The sequence below is a fragment of the Mixophyes fleayi genome, chromosome 11 (genome assembly GCF_038048845.1).
Source record: "Mixophyes fleayi isolate aMixFle1 chromosome 11, aMixFle1.hap1, whole genome shotgun sequence".
Lineage (NCBI taxonomy): Eukaryota > Metazoa > Chordata > Amphibia > Anura > Limnodynastidae > Mixophyes > Mixophyes fleayi.
The window spans coordinates 82904454-82929232 of NC_134412.1; the positions used below are offsets into that span (position 1 = coordinate 82904454).

General features: G+C 40.7%; 1 protein-coding gene across 1 annotated transcript in view; it reads right to left on the bottom strand.

Moving 5' to 3' along the window:
• The window catches only part of CEP104 (centrosomal protein 104), a 70937-nt gene extending 46213 nt beyond the window's left edge, over window positions 1-24724 (bottom strand). The window contains 12 exon segments of the mRNA XM_075189988.1: window positions 1951-2118; window positions 2272-2475; window positions 3314-3474; window positions 3477-3552; window positions 9175-9330; window positions 9958-10126; window positions 15079-15155; window positions 15799-15858; window positions 16785-16923; window positions 17813-17986; window positions 19624-19745; window positions 24415-24724. Of these exon segments, the coding sequence (XP_075046089.1) occupies window positions 1951-2118; window positions 2272-2475; window positions 3314-3474; window positions 3477-3552; window positions 9175-9330; window positions 9958-10126; window positions 15079-15155; window positions 15799-15858; window positions 16785-16923; window positions 17813-17986; window positions 19624-19736 (1497 nt within the window). The 5' untranslated portion in view covers window positions 19737-19745; window positions 24415-24724.
• Window positions 24725-24779: the final 55 nt, after the last annotated feature.

Consider the following 24779-nt stretch of genomic DNA (forward strand, 5'->3'; position numbering starts at 1 on the left):
GCAAACCGAGGGGGGGTTTACTAGTACTTGGAAACCCCCCTCCAAACCTGGGGCACTATATAATTGAGGTGTCTGGACCCTGCCCCTGCTTTACACAGCTCTGCTTTAAAAGAGAGAGCTACGTGCACCTAACAGTAGTGCACGCAGCATTGCCCATGTATATTATGGGGATAGGAAGAGTTGGAGAGCAGCCAAGCACTGTCTAATATTATAGCCACGCCCCCATGCATGCTGGTCACGCCCACTGGCGGCGTGGTGAGAAAACCCCCCTCTACTAATCCTGCGTTTGCCCTATGGGGAATGACACGAAATGTCTATACAAAGTATGTCAGTAATTACAGTGTGAGGGAAATGCAGAGAAATGGCACTGAGGGTCGGAATGTGGGAAATCGTCTAAATAGATTACCGTAATTGCTTTAGTCAGTTTATTGTTTAAACAGATTAACAGACTATTTCCCACGTTTTACTGAACGTAACGGTAAATAACAAATGGCGACACTCCAGCGCACATTTCGACGTTCGTTAGCAGAGTGTTCCCAACAGAAAACTGATGGACTTAATGACTGTAGATACAGTGGATATAAACCGCATTTTAATTTTTAAATGGATAAAACTTTATTACAATTTCCTGCAACCTTCAAGAACATCCCATAATAAGTAGCCGGGGGTCACCTTTACGAACATATCTGTTTATACTATGTGCTCAATGAGGTCTCTTTAGAAACCCAGGGGCAGTGCAGACATACTTATGTAAATTTTCCTACATGTCTACAGTGTTATAAATAAATGATTGTGGACTAGATCCTAAGAAACAATAGATCACTGGACAGATTACATGTAAAAACGGAGAACAACATCCTACTGCCGAGTAGACGACATTCTTCTACAGTACTAATCTCTTGCATTGCTTTACATATTAAAAACAGGTCTACAAAATGCTATGTGCTATACAATTGTAGGTACTGTACACACTTATAATTTGGCTTCTAGGATGTATGTATCCGTACCATACCATACTTGCCTACTCTCCCAGAATACTCACGAGACTCCCCAATTTCAATTAGTTCCCCTGGACCCCCAGGGGAGCAGACCTTTCTCCTGGATTCCGTCCACTTTCTAGTGAAGTGGGCAGGACGGGGGTCTCAATGATATTATTCAGTGTGAATAATGAGTTCAATTCCTGACCATGGCGTTATCTGTGAGGAGTTTGTATGTTCTCCCCGTGTTTGTGTGGGTTTCCTCCGGGTGCTCCGGTTTCCTCCCACACTCCAAAAAACATACTGGTAGGTTAAATGGCTGCTAACAAATTGACCCAAGTCTGTGTGTGTGTCTATATTAGGGAATTTAGACTGTAAGCTCCAATGGGGCAGGGACTGATGTGAGCGAGTTCTCTGTACAGCACTGCGGAATTAGTGGTGCTATATAAATAAATGGTAATAATAACATTTTTCCACAGGGGGTTAAAACGACATGATTTGTAGCCCCCCCCCTCCCCCTCCCGTCCTTACCACCTGACCTCCTCTCCAGAATCTCAATGTTATTAAGTATAATCCCTACTGACTGTATAACAAATTAGAAGTCAGCGATAAGCTTTGTGTCCAAATAAAAATTTTAAAATTACATATCTGTAATAATTGGCTGTAGTGTGCCTTTTATTCCTTACATTACACTAGTTTTCCCGATGAACGTCGAACTGGTGACATCCTAACTGACCATTAATACATAGATCAGTGTTGGCTAACCTGTGACACTCCAGGTGTTGTGAAACTACAAGTCCCAGCATACCCTTACAGCAATAAGCTGCTATATATTCGCAAAGCATGATGGGACTTGTAGTTTCACAAACACCTGGAGTGTCACAGGTTAGCCAACACTGACATAGATTATTTACAGGACTGTATTCATATATAAGCATTACTTATAGATATAAATAAAGATGCAGTCACTCACTGAAGTCACTTTGTCCTTGACAGCTCTTCGGACAAGGAATATGGCCGCCCTCAGAATATTCCTCAAGTCGTCCTTCGAGGTCGTACTGGGCATGTCAGAAAGCTTCTTGTACACAGCCAGCAATGCATCTTCCCTATAGGACCAGGTCTTGGAATAAGCCCCAGCAACCTAACAAGAAACAAGAACAAATTATTTTAAAAATGGCACATTAAAGCACGTCTGTCATGTACGCACAATGATTGCATTATCTGGTTCACCTATACTTCCAAGGCATTCAAGTTATAGACAAATGACAGCATACTTCTATAGCCTGGTGCTCACCAAAGCTTCACCGAACACTTCAATGGCAAATCCGGCCTCTCGCAATGCTTTTTCGGTCAGTGGTTCTGGCTCACCGGTGATTCTGCTTCTAGGGGTATCCACGGCAAAATCTTCATTCACCTCTGGCTCCAGATAAGTGAAGGAATCGTCTTTACTTTTCCGCTGAGCCGGAAGCGGGCGTTCATCATAGGGTAAAGCATCGACCTTAGAATAAATACAGAACAGGTTCTCAAACACCTACATAAGATCATCAGAACATCCCAAATTACACCAACGGAGGTCCTCCGGATTATGCTATTGTGTTACTCTTCTTCTGTTGTGGAGAGAACTGTCATCATAATAAAAAATATTGTGCAAGTTTATAAATTTAATTGACAGTGACATTCTATTTAATTGTTCAAATAATATATAACTAGCTTCGCTCATTTTTTTTCCAACGGTGTGTAATACCTACTTTTAGCCAGCTGGTGTAACTGTTCGTACTGTTGCCTATGAAGCGTTTTAGACAGTAATTAGGAGATCAGCACAAACTGCTCAATTATCCTGTATGCTAAAGGTTCACTAATAATTTTCTTTACTAACATGAGTGGAATTACACCCTCTTACCAGTCTCTGTATCAGTCCAGATAGAGTGTAAGTTCCACTGAAATGGAACATCAGCCTCTTATATTTCATTTGTGAACATACCCTTTATTTTAACCCAAACCTTCCATTTCCGCTAATTGGTAAAACTATGGGATTCCCGGGTTCTCGGTTGTCACCGATATGTAGAAAAGTAGTTTGTGATCTGAAAGTATTGGAGCATAGATATTTTTTAAGATGGGTAGAAACATGTAGAAGGGAGGAAGTTTATGATTGGAGGGCTGATGTATCTGTCCAATCAGGTTGTTTCAACTAGTGAAAAAGTCCCTCCCTATTTGACAGTTCCAATAGAAATTGTTGAACTGACCTTGAATAAATGCATCGCCAGACATCCATTAAGAATGTCATACTACAGAAGATTTATTGTCTACCGAGTACAGCTGGGTGTTCTAGAACCTACGTTTATATTGGGGACGGTTGCTGCCGGGGCTGGAGCAGGAGGAGGGGAAGGAGAACGTAGCTGGGGAACTGGTTTGGGAGAGGTCACTTTAGGAAGTTTTTCCGGCACCACTTCCCGGTCCCTCTTTTTCTTCTTTTCCGTGTTTCTGCCCCTCTCTGGCTGGGAGAAGCTGCCGCTTTGTGCTGAGGGCTGGCTGAGCGCTCCAGCGGATCCAGCGACTGCTCAGGAGCTCTTCGTATCTTAATATAAAGAGAAACAAAACAGCCCAGGAAATTAGAGTATAGAAAATTAGTTTTAAATGTAAAAGTTATAAAAATGGGAGATCTAAAACACATGGGAAAAAAATTAGTGGTCTATGTATATTTTTTTTTATTTTTTATTTTCGATAGTCAATCAAGAAAATACAAACGTAAAAACAATAATACCAGGTAATGAACATGGTAAAGCCAAAACAGTAATTACAAAGTATCGAATTCAAGGACAACATTAGGCAAAACATTTAAAATAAAAATAAACAAAGATAGAAAGTGACCCGTTTTTATATTTTTAGAGATAGATATTAAAAGTAGGATACAATAACAAAAGGGATCTATGTATATTTTTTAATGGACGTTGAAGATTCCACTATGAAGATTCCACTATGTGCTTTAATCAATGCTATTTAAAGTTGGTCCCAAACACTATACATTTGCAGTCTGTAGGAGAAAACATGTTTATAGATGGATGCATTTTTCCCGGTGATGTCACTCTTTGGATCTCCCCAGAATCCCGGCTTCAGTACATTGAAAATCCAGGGACTCCAGTAGTTAGGCTTGGGGAAGCCAAGGTGTACGCTACCGTGCAGAGCTTTTCTTAATAAATAAAATATTTTGACAACTTCAAGCAAGGGTAACATAACCCTTGCTAAACTGAAGCTGTCTTTATGAGCAGCTAGGTACATTTTAATGTAAAAGCAGAACGTAGCCAAACAAAAAACACTAGTGATAAAATTAAAAACAAAAACTGCATAACTCCTACATCAGAATGGTGGGCACAGTTCAATATTTTATTATTTCATCAAACCTATACATTTTGTTAAGGTGTGTTTGGCTAATGTCTGACCACCTTGTTGTAGAAAATAGTAATTTCCTGCTTGAACCCGTTTGTTAGCCAATCAGATCAAGGGAATGGTCCCACCATAGCCAATCAGATCATGGGAGCTGATCATGGGGGAGGCAGTGACCTGTCCACTTGTGCGATTGTGAGGACAGGGCTGCATGTTACAGGGGCAGGGACATGATGTGAGGAGGGGAATGGAGGCAGCAGGAAGCCACAGACTGAGAGTTATATAGTGGAAGGAGCAGGGTCCCCATTAGCACAGAGTATATCAGGATATGAGTGGTGTGTTAGTGAGGACAGGGCTGCATGTGACAGGGGCAGTGACATGATGTGAGGAGGTGAATGAAGGCAGCAGGAAGTCACAGACTGAGAGTTATATAGTGAAAGGAGCAGGGTCCCCAGCAGCACAGAGTATATCAGGATATGAGTGATGTGTTAGTGAGGACAGGGCTGCATGTGACAGGGGCAGTAACCTGATGTGATGAAGGGAATGAAGTTAACCAGAAAGCCAAAGACAAGGGCCTGAGACATTAATGAGAGCAAAGCATAAAAAAGAAGCAAATTTGCACTTTGTCAAAACCATGTTGCATTGGAGGGGGAGGTAAACTTAAAATGTGGGGACAGATTTATAGTTGGGATAGGGCATGTCCTAGATCAACTGTACATTTCAGTGTAAATATAAAGCTATCAAGTATTTGTGTGCTATATGAAACAACAGCCAGTGTTTAACATATGTGCAATATAATAAACTAATTTGCACCCCTTGCATTGTAACATTGTTTGCCCAGGAGTAAATGTACTCCTCCTTTTTTGCTTTGCTCTCCTTAATGCTTTAAGAGTTAGATCCTGGAAGCAGCAGAGTCCTCCAACAGTACAGAAAACAGATGTGAGGCTCTTGTGAAACCAATGCAGAAAGAGTGTGGTTAAAATGTAATATGTATTAAGCAAAGTAGATGGGTTTCTTTTTTGACTTGCACTTTGTATCTCAAACAAGTAAAACAAACACACAAACAAGCACATATATCCTGTAGGCATATTGGCTCTTGAAAGTAGTGTATTGACAAAATGAAAACAAAAAAACAAAATAAAGACAATCAATATAACGCTATTGAACTACCTAATATAGTCAATACAGATATCATAGGGTGGGGAAGACACATAGCTATCTATGGAAAAGATAGGATTAACTGAATAAGTCAGCCATTTGCCCACTCCACATATCTTACCAGAAATATACCAGATACATTGGAAGGATATAAAAAAAAAAAAAGACATAAAGGACCTGATTCATTAAGGAAAGTAAAGCAAAAAAAATTAGTAACTTTGAACTTTGGCAAAACCATGTTACAATACAAGGGGTGCAAATAAGTTTATTATTTTGCACATAAGTTAAATACTGGCTGTTTTTTCATGTAGAACACAAATACTTGATAGCGTTATTTTTAAACCGACATTAAAAGTTGATCTAGGACATGCCCTAAACCAATTATAAATCTGTCTCTGTATTTTAAATTTACCTCCCCCACCAATACAACATGGTTTTGCCAATGTTCAAAGTTACTCATTTTTTTGCTTTACTTTCCTTAATGAGAAAACAATCTTATCTTATGCCCCTGTATACACCTTCTTTTCTTCTCTCACGACTTTCCTTAATGAATTAGGCCTAATATGCGCTTGTGTCATACGTCACATGACAGGAAAGTTCCGCCAATTGTATGCAGAGCTCATCATTTTTTTAGCACAAATACGAAATAAGAAATGGCATTCAGGGAATGTTTTGCAAAAGACACTAAAAACATAAAAATTGTATAAAAAGCATGTATAATACATTATACTTCATGAAGCAATAAAATCGCAGTATGTTTTTTTGTTTGTTTGTTTGTTTGTTTTTTAGCAAAATATACAATAAAGGGATCTGAAGCATGCCAGCGTGCAAAGTACCCTTATAGCAGGGATGGGAAACAGGAGCCTCCTCTGAGCCTTCACTTTCAGTTCCTTCCTGCCTTATTGTCGGACGTGTTTGTTATAGCTGGTAACACTTGGTTAAAATGACTGCTGATGTTATTACAGATAGGCGTCTCTTTCTAACTTATTACTGAAATTAAGTGTAAAGTGATTCAGGTTGCCTAACACTGTCTTAAGCTGGGTACACACTACAGAATTTTCCACCAACTTTTTATGCCGATCGATTTTACATGCGATCGATGTTCCGATCGCTCGGTCCATGGACTGCATACACACTAGCCTTGTTTAGGAAGATAAAGGGAAGAGCGAACGTCCCGTTAGCGACTTTTTTGCAGCCATGTTGTCGTGAGCAATGACTATAATTTCATACTCACTGTTGTGGATCGGTCGGAAGTTTATACACACTACACAACGGAAACGAGATTGGAACAAAAATATTAAACACTACGACCAACCAAATGAGGCGACAATCGTCTATTTGGGCAGACTTTCGACCATCGTGTCACTGTACACACTGACCCTACTTTTGAACGAGCGGTCGTATGTCGGCTGATTGAGCCGATTATTGGACGAACACCATGTAGTGTGTACCCAGCTTTACTTCTTACTGAAGTTAAGTGTAAAGTGATTCAGGTTGCCCAACACTGTCTTAGAGAGTGTCTCATGCCTCTATAAAACCAATCTCATAAAATAAAATAAATAAATAAAGGCTATTTGTATACAAATTTAAGCACCAAGTACATTGTCTGCCCTTTCAGACACTCAATCAACAGAAACGTTATAGCTTAAGAATAAACAGACACAAGACGTTACAGGGGAAAAAAAAATATGTTTGGCAATGTTATTTTTCATTTTAGCCAAGTCCACGGGCAAACGTTGTTACAATACAGCACAATACGCAGGCTGCCGAATTTCTTAATCACATATAATCAAGCCACGGGTATTTTGGTCTCGGCATCACATTGTGCAAGCAAAGATCTTATCCTCTCGTCATTCCTCCCCTGTCATTAAAAAGCTATTAGACGTTAAAGAGAAATGGCTTTGCTACATTCTGAGGAATCCGATAGCTGGGGTAGAGGGTGATAATTCCTACGGAATGTCCGATCACATCAGGAAATAACAGACGACGTGTTAACATATAGATAACTGCAGCCTATGCATTGGTTCAAGACAATGGGGGCCTTGATCTTAAGCCTGAGAGCTTAACTATCATCAAAACGGTATGATTTAACCACAGATTACGGCTGAGAGTTATCTCTTTCCGATGGACAAAATATTTGACAAAAGTCTGTATTTTTCATGTTGTAACAAGTGTGTCTGCATGACGGGGCTGCAGTGTTGTCATTTTTGTGATGGCTAATAAGCCGAGTGCATTCTCTGTGGACTCGTATTTTGGAGTGGGCTTTCTTGTTTTACTTAAGCTCCCAATTAGCTTATTTTTCACTTAATTTGGATTCTATTGATTCAAAAGCGTTTGAGCATTTTGCTTTTGAAAATCCCATGTAAATGCATGGAAAAGGAGGAATATTTTATTTCCTATGCCCCTGGACCTAGCGCGAAGAAAAAAATAAATAAGAAAGGAGCAAAAATAAAACCCTTCTGTGCAAATAAGTTTACATTTTCGTCTGCCTGTTCATTCACAATCTACTGTGAACACTAAGCTATGCTTTTACCTGCTGATCTGCTATTAAAGTTGTTAAAAAATAAATGGATAGAAGCCATCCATCTGGAGGTATCGTAAAGCTGGAATGCTTGACATAATATTTGTGAATGCAATAAGTAACTTTAACATAAATTGAAATACATTTTAGGTTTTGTGGTCTTTATGTCCTAACCAGCAAATGCCCCAATTTCTGTAGATAGTGTCTATTTACTCAGCAAGAAAGAGAGGGGGGGGCATATGAATTTAAAGGTGCAACACACTGGGGTGTGCTTTAGTGGGTAATGTGCAAATGGACGGGTCTGCCATGTTGATTATTCCATACGGAATGTTGAGAGGTAACTTATTATACTGTTGTGAAAACAATATGCAGTTCAACAATAATAACTGTACAGAGAAAAACAATTCCTTTTTACATTCTGTGAGTGAATCATCACCACCTCATGTGGGAAGGAATTCCACAGCTTTACCACCCTTACAGTAAAGAAGACCGGCTCACAGGTCTATAATTTCTTGACTCTTATTTATCTGTTTTATTCCAATCTTATGACTGGCCCGGGAATGAGGCAGAACACAAATAAAATAGTGATCTATGAATTTCTGAACTTAGCTACTTTAGCACACATGGGTGGATACCATATGGGCCAGGAGCTGTATCTGTCTTAATCGTGTTAAATGTAACTACATCTACTCTAACATTTAATGATGTGCCTGGGATTTGCTACCCAACTTATTTCCTGACATCCCCCCCCCCAACAAAAAAAAATCTAATTATTTTAATTATCAGGTTTCTCTTTAATTCAAATACATTTTGAGACTAAACTTGCTACCTTTTGCAGTACATTTTTCAGCTTTAATCTTTGCTAACATCATTTTCATTTTAAATGTATTGCTACATTCCTTGCCTTTCCAAAATCCCCTTCCCACCAGCATCTGGCCTTCGCTACATGCAAAGGTAAAAATAACTCGTCCACGCTGGACGTTGGCCATCTATCGTCTAAGTGTTTAGGCAAGTTTTCAACTGAACCGGCTACTGAGCAAATCTCAAACAGGTGCTAAGGTCAGGTATAGTAGAAGTATAAAAATAGGAGAAAATGTAAAAAAACAGATAAACTATTAAAAACGACTGGACATTTACCAGGGCAACATCCAAGAGGTCGTGGAGCTCTAATTGTTGATAAACGCTTTGGCGATACTCCTCCATCTGTTGTTTCTTCTGTTTGGCCAAGTCATAGTCTTCCTTCTCCACCGCACATCGCTTCTCCACCTCGTACCGGCCAAGGCGTTCGCCAACCTGAAAGGCTCAGAGTTATTTATTTTTGACGACATACACTTATTAAATTAGGTAGGTTATTTTGCCTAGGCTTTTCTCCTAGAAAAATTCCAGTTCAGACACCATATAATAGCAAAAGAGCGCTCTCTAAGCCACACACAGTATTTACGTCATCGATATAACTCCGGTGTAAGGGTTCCAAATAAAACTCCCCAAAACACTATAAGAAATATTACGTAGTTAAAAACAAAAACACCTCTAACTGGTGTCCTATTACGTTGTTACCTCTTGCTAATAAGCTGGGAAGTACTTTCTTTTTACCCATTTATATGCTGATTGGGGTCTTTATAACCTTGTGGTCTAAGATCATTGCCTCTGTTGTCTTGCCATTGAGTTAGATCTCGTCTTGGCTTGAAGTCAAGGAAACTACTTAACTATTACTTTCAGCTTTATGGTTGAATTCTCCCTCCGCCCTCCCACGGAATGTTTGGGTTCTCTTAAGTGACGCGTTAAAATCCGCATCCCCGATTTTTAACCATTTTTAAGAAGTGTCCCTCATTATCTCTTCTTTATGAAAAGTGCTTAGTTCCAATCCTCCAAAATCTCCTAATATTCAACTGCAGAGAACAAAATGTAATCTGTCATCACCTTCTGGAGATCGGCAATCGCTTGTTTGAGTTTCTTGGCGTAGTCGTAGTGCTCGTGGCACACGGCCTCGTGCTTTTTCTCATCCAGCTTGCGGATTATCTGTGCCACTTCTGGATCTTGGTACATATCAAAGGCCAAGTCGTCCAGGGGAGAAATAGAGTCATGCTTCCTGCAAACCAACACGATAATGCTTAGAGAAGCAATTTGCAAATGCGAGTTGTACAGCCAGAAGTCTGCTGGAAAACGGACTCCTGTTACTGCATGGCAATTATTAAATGTTGTAGTGCATTTATAAAGCCCGGCCTGAAACCCTTTCTGTGCCTGTTTGCCCTTGGTTCTGACTATCGCCTTTGTGCCCATTTAACATCTTTAAAATGTAGCTGCTTGTCAACTTTTTTTTATTGTGTCACTTCAATTTAGAGTGCACAACAAGCACCCCCTCTCCCCAACACCCAACAGTTCTCACCTACGACTCAATGCAGAAGTTTAGCAACATTGTCTACTCCAGATCTGTGAGCAATTCTGTTACATAAAGGGACAAATTGCGCATGTATTGGGCCGAACCGCCAGTCTGCAGTGTAGAAGGACCATCTAGTACATTGTTGGCTAACCTGTGACACTCCAGGTGTTGTGAAACTACAAGTACCAGCATTCCCTTCCAGCAATAAGCTGCTATATATATATTGGCAAAGCATGCTGGGACTTGTAGTTTCACAACACCTGGAGTGTCACAGGTTAGCCAACACTGATCTAGTACTTGCATGACATTATACACATGCACAAAGAGAACCTGTCACATTTGTGTCTACTAGCTACATACACAGCGGCCTAGTGCAAATCACTCTCCCTCCACTGGGGAAAGAACATAGAAAACCGCTGCTCTTCCTACGCAAAGCGAGCACTCTACTCCAGACCGGTCCGCATTCTACACTACGCTCGCTCCTGGGCTTTCTTCAGCTCACCAGCGCTCATAGGTCCTACCCTTGCATGCAATGCAGAGTGTTAGGAGCACAGCAAATGAGTAGCAATTTATTGGTACGCTTACAAGGGGAGGGCTGGAACCTTTAATTTTGGGGTGAAAACACAAGCAATTGGCTAAAACCTTTCGAGTACTGGCCATGAACATGGTAAACTCATATTATTTGCAATATAATGTTGTTAGCTGTCATTTAAAATACTAGACAAAAAATAAACAGTGTTATTTAAAAATATTTTAAATTAAAGAAGCTATAATAAAAGCTATATCCGTATAGTTAACAGCGACTTTATCAAATGAGATCTTTGCCGAATGTTATCCAGAACATCTAGAAACAGGATGCGTTCCCACCACAGACATCGCCATGGATACACCAAGTAGAGGTTGGCTCACGTAACCATGTCCTTATGAGTTTCAGTTTGCTAAATGTTGTTTCACATGTAGCTTTGGTAAAGGCCAGAGTCAGCAGGTAGTCACAGGCTACTGGTAGGTATTCAGAGGCTGCTGCACACAGGTTGCAGCAGTTTGTGGAGGAAGTAGTTATTGCAGGATTTGCTTTGGGATTGTGGATAAGTAAACTGATCTTTACACTTGAACTGTCATCATGAACGGTTGGTTGCCTACTCTCATACTAACAAAAAGGATCCTCATAGTTCAGGGACAAGTTTGCAAAAGTGACAAATTCCCTTTTCAAAGATGCTTTATCCCTTTATCCAGTTCAATCAATCTTGCAAGTGCATCACCTTCTAATACTCTGTTATCTTTTCGAATGGTCTCAAAGACCTAGGGCCTGATTCATTAAGGATTTTAACTTGAGAAACTTCTTATTTCAGTCTCCTGGACAAAACCATGTTACAATGCAAAGGGTGCAAATTAGTATTCTGTTTTGCACATAAGTTAAATACTGACCGTTTTTTCATGTAGCACACAAATATCAACTTTAAATGTCAGTGTACAAATAAGCTATCAAGTATTTGTGTGCTACATGAAAAAACAGTCAGTATTTAACTTATGTGCAAAACAGAATACTAATTTGCACCCCTTGCATTGTAAGATGGTTTTGTCCAGGAGACTGAAATAAGAAGTTTCTTAAGTTAAGATCCTTAATGAATCAGGCCCCAGGATATTGGATATTGAGGCTGAAGAAAACCTGGTAAAGAACAGGCCTTAATAAAGCTCAACCTTAACGTGGTGATTTTCCTCAGTACAATGGTCAGAGCAGAGGTCTCCCAAGGCATAGGTTTCTTCCTCGCAATCCGTCTCTCTGGAGGCGATGTCTCCAAAACATTAATCACTCCACCTTCTAAAAGACGCTCATACATTCTGAGTGGAAGATGTGTGGCCTTTTCTATGAGGTCCTTATACTCAAAGCTTTGTAGTTACTCACTTGCACTTCCAACCATCTTCCATTCTATCATAAAACCAAGGCAACAGGTCTGAAGACATCCACAGAGAGGACCAATGAGTTTAGAAATTAGCAAAAATATATTTGCAATCATCATGTGCTCTGACAGTTCATCCAGGATGTTGCCTCAAATGTGGCTTTTGCATCACAACAGTTTATTATTATCTATTTATACACAGAGCTGTACAGAGAATATGTAATCATATAGATCAGCCTCTACCCCATTGGAGCTTACAATCCAAATCCCTACAAACATACAGAATAGGGACCAATTTGTCAAAAGCCAACAAAGCTACTAATCTAGGTGACACGTCATGGCTGCAAAACTCAGCGATCAATCATTGCCACGTGACACCATCTTATTCTACACCAGGGGGTAAATGCATCAACCATTGGTATAGTAAAATTGTAGATTTTGGGCGATTGTGCCAGCGGGATTTAATATGGAAATTTTATTAATGGAAAAACCCTGCGTGTGGGGTTGGAAAATATCTAGGCTTTGCCTGTATATTCTTAGCAATCCTCTAGCTAACGTTTCTATTACATGACTGAAACACTCAGAAATAGAAGATTTGACAGCTGACAAAAATTTATGAAGAGGAAATCATGCTAAACAGATGAACAATAATAAAATGAAGCTGGCAGAGTGGCCTCCTGCCATCATCATTATCATTTATTTATATAGCGCCACTAATTCCGCAGCGCTGTACAGAGAACTCATTCACATCAGTCCCTGCCCCATTGGAGCTTACAGTCTAAATTCCCTAACACACACACACACACACACACAGGGAGAGACTAGGGTCAATTTTGATAGCAGCCAATTAACCTACCAGTATGTTTTTGGAGTGTGGGAGGAAACCGGAGCACCCGGAGGAAACCCACGCAAACACGGGGAGAACATACAAACTCCACACAGATAAGGCCATGGTCGGAAATCAACATCGCCAGCCTGAAACTAGGCACTATGAAAACAACAAATAAAGCTAACTGTGAAAGGTTCTCTTTAAGCCTCATCTCATCCGACCAGCTGTAGAAATCTTCTATACAACGGTCTCCTGTATAATTATTTTCCATAGAAGTCTAAGAAGTGAAGTATAACTTACAGCTCCCTCACCCCAGTCTGCGACAGTAACATGGAATGTTGTTCTGTGTCATTTCTAAGTGTCTGGAACACACATAAACAATTACTATACAATAGGGGATTGCCATATACAAAATAAAATGTAGCCTGTTTAGTTACTCGCTGCAGGTACATTACTGTCAGAAGATTAGGAGCAGAACCTACAATGGTAAAGAAAAGGTTCCCTGTGTGCTTTGCAGAGAATTAATTAAAAATAAAGTAGGATATCTTTTCTGCAATATTTAGTTTCAGTTGATCTGGGCTCTTTGGCTTAATTCCATCAGATTTGGGGGGCTTACAACTGTAGTAATTTGACAGGGGGGGGGGTTACATTGTCTGCCTGGGTGGTCTTTCAATCACCTGCAATTTTCGCGTCCTTAATAAGTTCTAGTTTCATTTATAATTGGCTACGCCAAGTTTGCTTATAATTATTTTTTACATTTCAATAAATAATATTCATTGCCACCTTAGTTTCCAGTGCATACTAAACATGTCCACATATTGCTCCAATGTAAAAGATACAATCTTAAACTATCCTTTTACAAACAAAAGTCTGATTTAAATGATGACTGTGTATTTAAAAATCCAAGATAGCACAGATACAAGGGCCCATGTAGAGTTCGACAGACGCCTATTTGACATGTGTAACAAATTGCACACTCAAGAAAAAGTGTTGTTGGCTGCAGTATAACATGTTATTAATAAAAGTGAAAGTCATAAATATCATATTTATTAATTTTTTTTAGTACAAAATCTGGACACACATTTATCCCTTTAATAAATGAAGGTGGGATTGTCTTTCCTACAGCAGACAGTATGGAAATATCCAGCTGCTAGTGGTTTAAGCTGGAGATTCGCTATCTGCAGTCAGCTAATCGGAAGCAGCTACATAGCTGTCGTCATTGCACATATATGCACCAGCAGAACATATGTCTCCTGAGAGGCGTGTCTGTGTGTGTGTCCAAGTCTAACTGAGCCTCAGTTACATGGACAGGTCCTCACTGTACTTGGCCTACGCTTGCTCTACCCTCTCCTCCCTTATTCTGCCTCCCCAGGAGTAGGGAGTCGTACGTTGTATATAAGCAGACGTATGTGTATACAGTTTGATGTGCATGCACTTATACAAAATTGTGTATCATACGCAACCATCCCATCCCCTGTCAAAACTTGGTTAAATAATTAAATAGAATATCCACCTAAAGATATCTCCGGATACTGTTTGTAACAAACCTGCAGTAGAGATAGGGAAATTGCTATTAAGGTCATCAAACTAACTAGGAGAAATAAATAGAGAGGGGATAGGTTGCATTCAGACAGATGAAGTTTATCTATCCTGAGTAAGATCTGTATTACAAGAGCACTGAGCACAATTACACATGTCATTCACCTCTCCCCAATAGGCAAATAACAAGATAACTTCTACATTGGGTCTTTTTTTTCCCTATTCCATCTTAAACGGCCCGGGGCACAATATGGATAAAATACCTCTTCACGGGTGGCCGTAGTATAAACACTGATTCAGAGCAGACAATTATTTATCATATCAAGCTACATGTACATGGGATGATATCTACATAGAAACAGGAGCTGACATTTGTCTGAGCTTGCCCTTCTTACCCAGTATAAGAGGCATCTATCGCAGGGTCTTCTGAGCTGTTCCCCAGGTACTGATCAATGAGTTTATCCTGGGATGGCTGGTAAACAAAATACAAATGAGAGATCAGAGCAAATGAATAAATTATATCAATGAATGTTCATTCCCTTCAATAACTACTGCAGGAAATCAACACCAGTGGGTATGATTTACTATAACTTCTAAAATGGAAAAGTGGAGATGTTGCCTATAGCAACCAATCAGATTCTAGCTGTCATTTTGTAGATTGTACTAAATAAATGATAACTAGAATCTGATTGGTTGCTATAGGCAACATCTCCACTTTTTCAAACCCGCAGTTTAGTAAATATACCCCCAGGACTCCTGAAAATGCAGAGACTGGTATAACAGGAACTCGTGTGATACACTCTGCTAAGGAGCGTATCTAACCAACAAATAAAGACATTCATTATATAATGTACAAAACAAACCCTTTGGATTTATTTCAGGAAATAAAAGTCACCAACGATGGAATTATTAAAGCAAATCAAGAAAACAGCCACAAAACCACAATAAAGTTTGTATTTAAAGTATTTACTCTGATAGTTTTCTGAACATGGAGTCCCCTAAATGTTATCTCATCCATATTATTAAGTTTAACAATACACAGTCTTTGTAATCATGTTTAATAATGGGTTTAGTTGCCCTTTGTACAGTATTTAAGTATGTAATCACATGCTTACCATATTTTCTTCATCAAAGTCCACTGGGTCACCAATTATATTTATTGCAATTAGGGCAACCTAATGTGAAAATAAAGAAAAACTTGATTATGTCTTTAGATATGATATATACACAAACACATAAGTATATATATATATAAAGGACATATTTAAACGGATACTTTTGTAGTATATTCAGGCGTTACTTAGCAGGTTAAAACGATTATGCCCTATTCTTTGCGAGTCGTATGTATCATGTTTGTGACAAGTGAATTATATGTGGATGTTATTGCTGCTCAGTTATTTTTGCCCCTAGTGCTTATTAATTATTGTTCCCCACACAATGTTTTTTGCCGCCAACATTTGTGTGCAGAACTTGCTCTTGGATCATAGATCACATATTTCTTTTCTACCTTTGATGACGTCTAGGTATTCCTTAATATCTATATCTTACGAAAGAGGGCACTTGCCAAACTTTAGAATTTTATAATGCATTTCATTTAATAAATCTCAGTAGGTCAACGCTTCAGTCCTCTCAGGGACCTTGGTCGCGACCTCCACTACATTGGATTACGGACTGTTAAAGTTCGGGGAATGGCCTCTTCCTAACAGAAATGGGTCATGGAGTAGCCTGAAAAACGCATCGATGAGGAAGCCCCCCCACAAGATGTGATGGATACACGAGTGCAGATTTTATTGGAGACTATGGGGTATATTTACTAAACTGCTGGTTTGAAAAAGTGGAGATGTTGCCTATAACAACCAATCAGATTCTAGTTATCATTTATTTAGCACATTCTACAAAATGACAGCTAGAATCCGATCGGTTGCTATAGGCAACATCGCCACTTTTTGAAACCCGCAGTTTAGTGAATCTAGACTCATATCTTTTTCAAGGATGAACTACATGGATTTTTTGATTTGTCGCTTGTTGTTTCTTTGGGACTGTATCACTTACAGCTGCTATATCGAAGGCAATGTTCAGCCTCCTCAGCCTCTGGGTTTACCTGGTTGTAAAGGTTATATCTATTTGCGTAATTCTTATGGAAGATCAGCTTCAGATACTGTCCCACGGCATCAACGTAGACCGACTTCAGTTCTCGGGCTTTGTATCCAGTCTTTTCGTTATCCGACAAGGCTACATACCTGAAACAGTCACCAAGAGAGAACAAAGCAATCTGTTTATTAAAGCAGAATTAACATGGTTAATTAAGCACCCGCAGGTATGTATGAACGAATGGAGATGCAAGTTGACTGCACAAAGCAACAGTTACAAAATAGGTTGAAACTGGACAGTGTTTTCAAAATTGTTTCAAATATGTTTCAGTAACATTAAGTGGCAATTTCATGTGTACCTTATTAAAACCTCTAAAGGCTTTATGTTTAGGAATGCGCAACGTGTGTACAATGACTAACCAGCAGCACCATCTAGTGGAGAGAGTGTAAAATTACATTCCTGATCACTGATTAATACAAGCAAGAAAACTTAACGATAGAAGGTAATGGACCTCTGCAGAAATCGGAATAGCTTCAAAATCCTAACCTCTAGACCCTAGTATAGACTGGTCTTCCAGCATAAGATTAGATCAAGATTAATCTGCATATGGTTATAGTCCAAAAATTCCATAATTCACATTATTGTTAGAAAACGCAAGAAAACAAAATGTATTTGCTAAATACAAAATGCCAATTTGAAGACTTAAAACGCACAACAATCACCTATCTTCGCCCAGATCGAAATTTATAATTTGGTACCTATGGCCTATACGCAGTTGGGAGAGCCACAAAGATACCACTAGGAACTAGTGTATGATAAACTGCATTCTAAAAATATTGCTTCTTCCCACATAACAGATGCTGACACTGCTCTCAATGTAGTTCCAGGTTCAATTCTTCAATGCGGACACCTGTTTCAATTAACTAGCAGTAAATCTACTTTGACAGTTAGGTCAATATTAAAATCAATCATCAAAGGAACGAAGACAAAACACGTGGATGACGTGAATACAACAAATGATAGATAAAAGTGACCTACCCCAATCTACGGAAGCGCTCAGACTGGTAAGGGGTGAAGTATTCGGGAAGGCTTTCAGAAATGTAAAACTCTATTTTGGATGAGATCATGTATTGATGGGCGAGAAGCTGCAATTTCCGGATCCGGCACCTCTCCACCATTTGTAGAACGATTTCCTGAGTATACTGGCAGAACCTGTGGAAAAGTCAGACACAAGGGGGTATATTTACTAAACTGCGGGTTTGAAAAAGTGGAGATGTTGCCTATAGCAACCAATCAGATTCTAGCTGTCATTTTGTAGAATGTACTAAATAAGTGATAGCTAGAAGCTGATTGGTTGCTATAGGCAACATCTCCACTTTTTCAAACCCACAGTTTAGTAAATATACCCCAAGGTCTCTAAAATGACAGATATGCTTTTTTTGGTCAGGAATAAAATACTTATTTTAATCTTTCAACAAACAGCTAAATATTCTCGCCACAAGAGCCAACAATCAAAGCTATTAACATCGGCTAACTGTATGTTTTACGTAAAATTTATAATTTTTTTAACTCTTCAATTTCCTACCTTATGTAATATTTTGTAACCTTCAGGTTGATATCTATGATTATAAAAGTTACGGGATACACAGTCCCACTGACTCCATAGATATTTTCCCTTATCATTATTTTCTCCTTTGGAAATCTAGCAACAATCTTAGTGAGAACATAGAACAAACCATTCAGGAGACATTGCTAACAGCGTACACATGGCCTCACCTCTACCATGCTAAAAACTATGGATAATACCCAATCCTCAGGCACCTCCATACAGAAGTGTGAGTGTGTGCATGTTCTGGAAGTAGGAGCATGTGTAACTACATGTACACTTATGTAAATGACAGTATGTGGATGTTACTAGCAGTTACGCTAAATGTGTTTCCTCCCTCTGCACCAATTCCTACAGTCAGAACAATGAATGATAAGAGAATTGGTAAGTGGCTATTAAAAGTACTTACACCCATGTACACAGATAGAGGGGAACAGTCACAATGACCACAGTGCTGGGGCTAATGAAATTATATCACCATTATCCACTATTATAGGGATATTACAAATCCTAGAGAATATCATAGGGATATTACAAATCCTAATGTATATTACAAAGATAATACAAATCTTAGTGTACATTATAGGGACATTACATATTCTAGTGTATATTATAGGGATATTACAAATCCTTGTGTATATTATATGCCTATTACAAATCCTTGTGTATATTATAGGGATATTACAAATCCTTGTGTATATTATAGGGATATTACAAATCACAGTAAAGGCAGAAGGTTTAAGGCCACATGTTTTATATATATACAGATGACCTAGGATATCTGTAATTAAGCGGAGAGTACATTAAGCCCTTAGACCACAGCTCTAAGTAAAGAACAACAGAACAGTCACATACCTTGCAGATAGACCCACACATTGACACACAGTAATGGCCATTTAGGAAGCTGTAAAAAGACCTACAGTGTAAGTGCAGCTTCTCGTCGCTGCACAGAAATGTCACTAACAGCAGCTAATAACACACAGCAGAGGGACATAAGTGTGAGACTCCGTGACGTATAATCGCTGCGTTCTGATGTCAGAGCAGATCATTTATACAAACATTTTATACAGAGACGTCAATGGACAATTTTCACTGACCTGTATTATAGGATTAGCGTGATATGAAATGGATACATTAGTTATGATGACCTACCTGCTGCTAGTACACTAGGCTGGTGGTATATAGGAAGAAATATGAATATGTGATTATGATGGGGAAAAAAAGAGAAACCTTTGTACTGTACCTGGGGGATCTCCAGCCACTGACTGTCGGTGCGTGAACCATTAACTCTTTGGCACTAAACCCATCCTCATGGCCGGAGGAGCTGATCACAACAAATCCAATCTTGTGCGGCATCCTGAAGATCTGCAGAGTTTGTAACAGCAGATAGTTATTATCCGAGCACACAACACGACATTGGTGTAGCTCAACCACTGCGCCAAACTCTACGGTGAACATCCACTAAGATTCATGCTTCAAGAACACAATTTCTCTACTAATTCTGCAATTCAGTGTTATTTGTCTACATGACATGAATATTTATGGAAAAAGCAAACTATAATACCTCTGTCAACATCTCCTTGTTATGAGGACACCATATAATTCATGATATTCATCGTTTGAGCATTATATGGGAGCCACGGTGCTTCTGACCTGCCACTGTTTCCACCTTCCATACATTCCATTGCAAGAGCCTTGGTGATAAATGTATCAAGCTGCGATTTTCTGAGGGGTTGGAAATGTGGAGATATTGCCTATAGCAACCAATCAGATTCTAGTTATCAGGATGGACAGTTTGGGAGTCTACCTAATTGTACAAGTTCTGGTGGAGTTTGCTATGCTTTCAAGCAGCGTGTAGAGTCTGAGGCCTTACCTGGACCCTTTGTGGGAATGCAGTGTGAAATCGGAGTATGCCTGTACAATGTACTAGGGACTAATCAAATAATATATGGTGTTCTTGTATATTTCCCAAAAATTGTTGTTCAAATGCTCTTTAAGTCTGCAGCAAATGGGTTCATCTCATTTTCTGAGACTGATGTGCTGTGGGGATAGTGAAAAGATATGGGGGAAGGGGGAATAGAATATAAAAATGTTTTTTTCACCAATATGAATTTTTCTTTTTATAAATCCCACATTGAGTCAGGCTCTATGTTGTCCTCATATCATGTCATCTGGGCATCTGAGCATTTTTCCTTGAACAGCTCCAATTACAAATGTGTCTGTATGACCATGAGTGGTGGAATCTGTGTAGCTGAGATGCCCAAATTAGGTTTGGTACTTGGAATGAACTCTTTGAGCCTGATTCATTAAGGAAAGTAAGGCAAAAAAAAAGAAAGAAATGAGTAACTTTGCACCTTGGTGAAGCCATGTTGCATTGGAGGGGGTGGAGGGATTTATAGTTTGGGTAAGGAATGTCCTAGATGAACTTTAAATTTAAGTGTAAACATTAACCTATCAAGTATTTGTGTGCTACATATAACAGCTGCCAGTAATTTCTTTATGTGCAAAATAAATTAATTTGCACCCCTTGCATTGGAACATGGTTTGTCCAGGAGCAAATTTAATAATCTTTTTTTGCTTTCCTTTCCTTAATGAATCCTTTGTGTACAAGTGTTTGCCACTTGGCTGGAGGTGGCTCAGTCACTGATAAGACCAGCAAGGAACTCTTCAGAGCTTTATGCTCAGCAAACTATGTAAAGCAACAGTTGTTACCTACACATTACAAAACAAGGCAACACTAACATCTAATCTACACTTTATTTACTAATTGCGTAGCCCTGAGTTTGATTTCCGACCAGGGCCCCATCTGTGTGGACTTTGTATGTCCTCCCTGTGTTTGCGCAGGCTTCCTCCCAGTTTTCTGGTTTCTTCTCTAATAACAACAGTTTTCGGGGGTCCAAGGCCTCATACTCACTGGCACTAATTTAATGCTTTGTACAATGCCCAAAAAAAACGGGTCTAAAAATGAAAAACATTTTTTTGCCTAATTACCCCAATCCCACCATGTGCAACTATACAGGTCCTGTGACTGCTGTTATGGGTAACTCCACTAAGAATTACCACATCCCGGTCCTGTCATAATGAGCGTACCTGCTCCATCCATATATGTAATCTCCACATATCACTATCACATACAGGTTATGTGACTCCTATAATCATAGAATCTCCCCTTATCACTACCAAGCAAAGACCCTACCCTTCACACAACTCTACTACATACATGTTATGTCACTCCTATACTCAGAGTACCTCCACACATATCTACCACATATACGTTAGGTGACCCCTGTAATTAAACTACTTCCATCCACCATTCTGTCACATAGCGGGCCTGTGACTTCTAATGTGAGTACCTCCTCCAGTCACTATCTCCTATGGTTGGCATGTGATGAGGGAGTACCTCCTCCAGTCACTATCTCCTATGGTTGGTATGTGATGAGGGAGTACCTCCTCCAGTCACCATCTCCTATGGTTGGCATGTGATGAGGGAGTACCTCCTCTAGTCACTATCTCCTATGGTTGGTATGTGATGAGGGAGTACCTCCTCCAGTCACCATCTCCTATGGTTGGCATGTGATGAGGGAGTACCTCCTCCAGTCACTATCTCCTATGGTTGGAGTGTGATGAGGTAGCACCTCCTATAGTCATTATCTCCTATGGTTGGCATGTGATGAGGTAGCACCTCCTATAGTCATTATCTCCTATGGTTGGCATGTGATGAGGGAGTACCTCCTCTAGTCACTATCTCCTATGGTTGGCATGTGATGAGGGAGTATCTCCTCTAGTCACTATCTCCTATGGTTGGCATGTGATGAGGGAGTATCTCCTCTAGTCACTATCTCCTATGGTTGGAGTGTGATGAGGTAGCACCTCCTATAGTCATTATCTCCTATGGTTGGCGTGTGATGAGGGAGTACCTCCTCCAGTCACTATCTCCTATGGTTGGCATGTGATGAGGGAGTACCTCCTCCAGTCACTATCTCCTATGGTTGGCATGTGATGAGGGAGTACCTCCTCTAGTCACTATCTCCTATGGTTGGCATGTGATGAGAGAGTACCTCCTCCAGTCACCATCTCCTATGGTTGGAGTGTGATGAGAGAGTACCTCCTCCAGTCACTATCTCCTATGGTTGGCGTGTGATGAGGGAGTACCTCCTCCAGTCACTATCTCCTATGGTTGGCATGTGATGAGGGAGTACCTCCTCTAGTCACTATCTCCTATGGTTGGCATGTGATGAGGGAGTACCTCCTCCAGTCACTATCTCCTATGGTTGGCATATGATGAGGGAGTACCTCCTCCAGTCACCATCTCCTATGGTTGGTATGTGATGAGGGAGTACCTCCTCCAGTCACTATCTCCTATGGTTGGCATGTGATGAGGGAGTACCTCCTCCAGTCACTATCTCCTATGGTTGGCATATGATGAGGGAGTACCTCCTCCAGTCACTATCTCCTATGGTTGGCATGTGATGAGGGAGTACCTCCTCCAGTCACTATCTCCTATGGTTGGCATGTGATGAGGGAGTACCTCCTCCAGTCACTATCTCCTATGATTGGTATGTGATGAGGGAGTACCTCCTCCAGTCACTATCTCCTATGGTTGGCATGTGATGAGGGAGTACCTCCTCCAGTCACCATCTCCTATGGTTGGCATGTGATGAGGGAGTACCTCCTCCAGTCACCATCTCCTATGGTTGGCATGTGATGAGGGAGTACCTCCTCCAGTCACTATCTCCTATGGTTGGCATGTGATGAGGGAGTACCTCCTCCAGTCACTATTTCCTATGGTTGGCATGTGATGAGGGAGTACCTCCTCCAGTCACTATCTCCTATGGTTGGCATGTGATGAGGGAGTACCTCCTCCAGTCACTATCTCCTATGGTTGGCATGTGATGAGGGAGTACCTCCTCCAGTCACTATCTCCTATGGTTGGCATGTGATGAGGGAGTACCTCCTCTAGTCACTATCTCCTATGGCTGGCATGTGATGAGGGAGTACCTCCTCCAGTCACTATCTCCTATGGTTGGCATGTGATGAGGGAGTACCTCCTCTAGTCACTATCTCCTATGGTTGGCATGTGATGAGGGAGTACCTCCTCCAGTCACTATCTCCTATGGTTGGCATGTGATGAGGGAGTACCTCCTCCAGTCACTATCTACTATGGTTGGCATGTGATGAGGGAGTACCTCCTCCAGTCACTATCTACTATGGTTGGCATGTGATGAGGGAGTACCTCCTCCAGTCACTATCTCCTACGGTTGGTATGTGATGAGGGAGTACCTCCTCCAGTCACTATCTCCTACGGTTGGCATGTGATGAGGGAGTACCTCCTCCAGTCACTATCTCCTACGGTTGGCATGTGATGAGGGAGTACCTCCTCCAGTCACTATCTCCTACGGTTGGCATGTGATGAGGGAGTACCTCCTCCAGTCACTATCTCCTATGGTTGGCATGTGATGAGGGAGTACCTCCTCCAGTCACTATCTCCTATGGTTGGCATGTGATGAGGTAGTACCTCCTCCAGTCACTATCTCCTATGGTTGGAGTGTGATGAGGGAGTACCTCCTCCAGTCACTATCTCCTATGGTTGGAGTGTGATGAGGGAGTACCTCCTCCAGTCACTATCTCCTACGGTTGGCATGTGATGAGGGAGTACCTCCTCCAGTCACTATCTCCTATGGTAGGCATGTGATGAGGGAGTACCTCCTCCAGTCACTATCTCCTATGGTTGGCATGTGATGAGGGAGTACCTCCTCCAGTCACTATCTCCTATGGTTGGCATGTGATGAGGGAGTACCTCCTCTAGTCACTATCTCCTATGGTTGGCATGTGATGAGGGAGTACCTCCTCTAGTCACTATCTCCTATGGTTGGCATGTGATGAGGGAGTACCTCCTCTAGTCACTATCTCCTATGGTTGGCATGTGATGAGGGAGTACCTCCTCCAGTCACTATCTCCTATGGTTGCACAGACATTACTAGTAATAACACTAATAAATAATAATAATATAATTAGTGTATGGTTGAGGTCTTACTGCAGGCTGTGGCCCCCGGGCACCAGATGCATGTACCAGCCTGTCAGCACTCTGCTCTCCTCTGGGTCCAGACCTCTCCCCGAGGCTGATGCAGGAATAACGTGCACAGGCCGCTCTATAACATGAAGTCAGCACATTGTCAGCTCTCCGGTACTCAGCGCTGTACCCAATGCACTGTCCGGTGAGGGGAGAATACCGGCGCTCTACCGTCTCTCCTCCATCTCCATAGCCACAGCTTTGACAACAGCCAGCAGCCGCTGGGGATTCTGGGAGGTGTAGTTCAGAAAAAAAAAAGCCGTGAAGCCCGGCGGAGGGAGGCGCTGCGCATGCGCCAACAGGACTGTGCCTGTGCGCATGCGCCAACA